Source organism: Austrofundulus limnaeus, unplaced genomic scaffold (assembly GCF_001266775.1).
Source record: "Austrofundulus limnaeus strain Quisiro unplaced genomic scaffold, Austrofundulus_limnaeus-1.0 Scaffold1619, whole genome shotgun sequence".
Taxonomy (NCBI): Eukaryota; Metazoa; Chordata; class Actinopteri; order Cyprinodontiformes; family Rivulidae; genus Austrofundulus; species Austrofundulus limnaeus.
Window position 1 is genome coordinate 62,061 of NW_013954021.1, and position 4,581 is coordinate 66,641.

The window sequence follows — 4,581 nt, forward strand, 5'->3', positions numbered from 1 at the left end:
CCTGTCTCTGACCTGTCCCTGTCTCTGACCTGTCTCTGACCTGTCCCTGTCTCTGACCTGTCTCTGACCTGTCCCTGACCTGTCCCTGTCCGTCCCTGTCCCTGTCTCAGGGCGAGGACGAGGCCATGTTCGTGGAGTACAGGAAGCAGCTGAAGATGCTGCTGGACCGTCTGGCCCAGGTGTCTCCAGAGCTGCTGCTGGAGGCGGTCCMCAGGGTCTTCAGTCGCTCCATGCAGTGAGTGTTTCCAGTCTGGACCCGGGTCAGAGCRGGACCGGTCCTGATGATGATGATGATGAAGGTGTGTCCTCCTCAGGGCGTGGCAGGCGGCTCCCTTCATGGASGTGGAGGTGTCCATCAGGCTGCTCTACATGCTGGGAGAGGCGCTGCCGGCGTCTCACGGAGCTCACTTCTCCGGAGACACGGCCAAGACCAGCGCCCTGCAGGACATGATGAGGACGGTGAGTCTCCTGTCCCCGGGCCGCTTGGTTCTGCTGGTTCTGGACCGCTTCTACAGACCCACGTCTCTTTCCTCCTCAGCTGGTGACCTGCGGCGTCAGCAGCTACCAGCACAGCTCCGTCAGTCTGGAGTTCTTCGAGACCGTGGTCCGCTACGACAAGTTCTTCATCGTGGAGCCTCAGCACATCCCCGGGGTTCTGGTGAGTCGGACCCGCCTGCTTCCTGTCCTCTGCAGGTCCCTGGCTGACCCCTGACCTTTGACCCCTGACCTGTGACCTGTGTCTGCTGGCAGATGGCCTTCCTGGACCACAGAGGACTGAGACACAACAGCCCCAAGGTCCGGAGCCGGGTGGCCTACCTGTTCTCCAGGTTCATCAAGACCCTGCAGTGAGTCAGCTCCTGTGGTTCTGACCCAGATCCTCCTGTGGTCCTGACCCAGATCCTCCTGTGGTTCTGACCCAGATCCTCCTGTGGTCCTGACCCAGATCCTCCTGTGGTCCTGACCCAGATCCTCCTGTGGTTCTGACCCAGATCCTCCTGTGGTTCTGACCCAGATCCTCCTGTGGTTCTGACCCGACATGTTTGTGTTACAGTAAACACATGACGGCCTTCATCGAGGACATCCTGACCAGGATCCAGGACCTGCTGGAGCTCAGTCCTCCTGTAAGAACCCTTCTGGCCCTGTGGTCCTRGCTGCTRTTCCTGCTCCTCACTTCCTGTCATCCTGGCCCCTCCCTCCTCACTTCCTGTCATCCTGGCCCCTCCCTCCTCACTTCCTGTCATCCTGGCCCCTCCCTCCTCACTTCCTGTCATCCTGGCCCCTCCCTCCTCACTTCCTGTCATCCTGGCCCCTCCCTCCTCACTTCCTGTCATCCTGGCCCCTCCCTCCTCACTTCCTGTGTCTCTGCAGGACAACGGGCTCCCGGCGCTGCTGACCAGCGATGACCAGCTGTTCATGTTCGAGGCGGCGGGRGTGCTGATCGTGAGCGGGGACAGTCCTGTGGACAGGAAGCAGACTCTGATGAGGAGCCTGCTGACGCCGCTGATGGACGCCTTCCACCTGCTGCTGGCCAAGCTGCTGCAGGAGACGGAGGCGGAGCCTCAGGCCGCCCTCGCCGACTGTCTGAGCCACGCCGTGGGCTTCGCCAGGTCAGACTGCTCAGCTGTCACATGTCACCTGAGAACCTGAGCAGAACCTGGTCTCTAACCTTCTGGTTCTGGTTCTGGTTCTGCAGCCGGACCAGCAAGGCCTTCAGCAACAAGCAGACGGTGAAGCAGTGCGGCTGCACCGAGGTCTACAGGGACTGTCTGCAGAGCTTCCTGCCTGCACTGAGCTGCCCGGTGCAGCGGGGGGCGCTGCGCAGCGCCGTACGCTCCTTCCTGCACCGCATGATCATCTGCCTGGAGGAGGAGGTGCTGCCCTTCATCCCCCCCGCCTCCGAGCACATGCTGAAGGACTGTGAGGCCCGGGACCTGCAGGAGTTCATCCCACTCATCAGCCAGATCACCGCCAAGTTCAAGGTAGCTGACCCCGCCCCTTCTCCTGAGCTGACCCCGCCCCNGAGTTCATCCCACTCATCAGCCAGATCACCGCCAAGTAGCCCAGAGCTGACCCCGCCCCTTCTCCTGAGCTGACCCCGCCCCCGAGCCCAGAGCTGACCCACCTCCTCACTAACAGCTCCTCCTGTCTCCTCCTCTGTCGCAGCGCCAGGTGTCTCCCTTCCTGCAGCAGATCTTCATGCCTCTGGTCCTGGCCATCTTTGAGGTTCTGGCCCGGCCCGCGGAGGACAACGACCAGACGGCGGCGCTGGAGAAGCAGCTGCTGAGGAGGAGCTACTTCAGCTTCATCCAGGCCGTGGCAGGCAGCGGCATGAACGAGGTTCTGGCCAACCAGGGTGAGCAGAACCAAGCAGAACCTCACACAGACCCGGACCTCAAACTCAGCCGGTGCCGACCCGACTCACCTGTCCTCTGGTTCTGTTTGCAGGAGCGGAGAACATGGAGCGGGTTCTGTTCACCATCATCCAGGGGGCCGTGGACTTCCCGGACCCCCTGGCCCAGAAGACCTGCTTCATCATCCTGTCCAAGCTGGTGGAGCTGTGGGGTGAGTCCCAGAACCAGAACCAGAARCGTTTAGTCCCTTCTGTCAGGCTGAACTGGTTCTGGTTCTGATCCGACCCGCAGGAGGTAAAGACGGCCTGGTGGGCTTCCCTGACTTCATCTACAAACACATCGTCCCGGCCTGCTTCCTGGCGCCGCTCAAACCCACCTTTGACCTCTGCGACGCCCAGACGGTTCTGGTGAGGTTCTGGATCAGAGCGGTTCTGAAACATTGGGCCTTTGAGTTTGTTCAGAACCTCTAACTGGACTCTTTGTTCCACAGACGCTGTCAGAGTGTGCCCTGACCCTGAAGATGATCCACCTGAAGCAGGTAAGACCAGGTTCTGTGGGTCGGGTCAGGACCAGGTTGTGCGGGTCGGGTCAGAACCAGGTTCTGTGGGTCAGAACCAGGTTCTGTGGGTCGGGTCAGGACCAGGTTGTGCGGGTCGGGTCAGAACCAGGTTGTGTTTGTGTTTCAGGGCTCAGAGTTCCTGCAGTTCTTGCAGCAGGACTACCTGCCGTCTCTCCAGGTGACTCCAGAGATCTCCCAGGTAAGCAGCAGGTACACCTGTACAGGTTCTGTGTCGTCTGGATGTTCTGGTTCTGTCTGGTCGTGATGTTCTGGTTCTGTCCAACAGGAACTGTGTCAGGTTCTCCAGCAGCCCGACGTTAAAGTTCTGAAGAACTACATCAAGGTGAGGTTTGTGGACCTTTGACCTGTGACCTGCTGTAGCTCCGCCCTCTCACCTGTCTGCCCCTCCCCCACAGGCCTTCTTTCAGAGAGCAAAGCTGTGAAACTGGACCTCCATCAGAACCCAAACAGGAAGTGGAACCCTCGCTGCTCAGCTGATGGACACACTGACGAGAGGCGGAGCTGTCCGCCTGAAGGTTCTGAAGGTTCTGAAGGAACAGAGAGGTTCTGCAGGTTCTGAAGGAACAGAGAGGTTCTGAGAGCTGGACTGGGATCAGACAGACACGCTGCTGCCTGAGGACTCACAGATGAACTGAAGCAGACGTTTGTCTCCACGGGACTGAAGCTTTGATTTAATGAGGTTCAGATTTGTGTTTGAGGTGGAACTGGTCCTGTCCCACCTGGTTCACCTGCACCATCCAAGTGAAGGTGAACGGTCCGGACGGGCTGTAAATACGACTTAGATGTGAAAAATGTAAATAAAATCTGGAGTTTACTTTGTTAAATTAATCACAGTATGGAAGCCTGTTGATGCCAAAAGGAAGAAAGTGTCAAAACTATTTTTATTTGATCTGATTGTTTGAGCCTGTAGTTAATTTTTGATTTATCCTAAAAACACACATTTACAGTCAGTCAGGTTGTAGTTCAGCTCAACTTGCTGTAAATAAATTTTTGTTATGAAGTAAAAACAGAAACTTATTTCAGTATTTGACTTCTTCCATCAAGTCTGATTTTGTGTGTTTTGAATTGATTTTTACAGTCGAATGTTTTGGTCCAACTCTTGTTAAAGGAACTGATTGTAATCATGGAGGAGAGTTTGTGTCTGCATGGTGTTAGTGACAGACCACACAAACACAACAACACCTCTACCCAGGGGGCTCAGTCCAAGTGGGTTTACCTTCCTACGGTAACAGGAGCTCTGATCCTGGCTCACCAAACCTTGTTTTTGGGATTTGGACTTTTACCAGACTGGTGAGGACCGGCTCAGTTTATGTCCAGACAGAGGAGAGGTGGGCCGTACCTGCATGGTCAAAGAGAAACAACAGCCTGAGGTGAAACTGGTAACTTTATTGATACAATTGTCACGTTCTTTTGAAAAGAAATGTTCAAAACTTCTACAGAAATCACTGAGGATCAAAGAAGAATCAACTTCTGACAGAGTGCCTGTCTGTGATTGGTCACAAACAAAGGGAACATGTCTGATGTCACTTTCCAGGTCCAAAAGCACTTGATGCAGTTCCTCCTGCTTTCTGGTCTCCTCCAGCCTGAAGAGCACTACCAAGTTCACTCACAATACAAGAACTCAGACCGCAGCCGTGAAGTAATCTGAAA

At 55.9% G+C, this 4,581-nt stretch overlaps 1 protein-coding gene across 2 annotated transcripts in view; it reads left to right on the forward strand.

Moving 5' to 3' along the window:
• Positions 1-3,948, forward strand: part of xpot (exportin, tRNA (nuclear export receptor for tRNAs)) — a gene marked incomplete in the record, with an annotated part of 15,850 nt that extends 11,902 nt beyond the window's left edge. For both annotated transcript variants that reach the window (XM_014033083.1, XM_014033081.1), the window contains 14 exon segments: positions 111-235; positions 315-459; positions 539-658; positions 751-845; positions 1,052-1,121; positions 1,369-1,607; positions 1,694-1,979; positions 2,164-2,353; positions 2,446-2,562; positions 2,643-2,758; positions 2,842-2,889; positions 3,038-3,109; positions 3,197-3,253; positions 3,327-3,948. In XM_014033083.1, coding sequence (XP_013888537.1) covers positions 111-235; positions 315-459; positions 539-658; positions 751-845; positions 1,052-1,121; positions 1,369-1,607; positions 1,694-1,979; positions 2,164-2,353; positions 2,446-2,562; positions 2,643-2,758; positions 2,842-2,889; positions 3,038-3,109; positions 3,197-3,253; positions 3,327-3,353 — 1,707 coding nt within the window.
• Between the last annotated feature and the right edge of the window lie 633 nt (positions 3,949-4,581).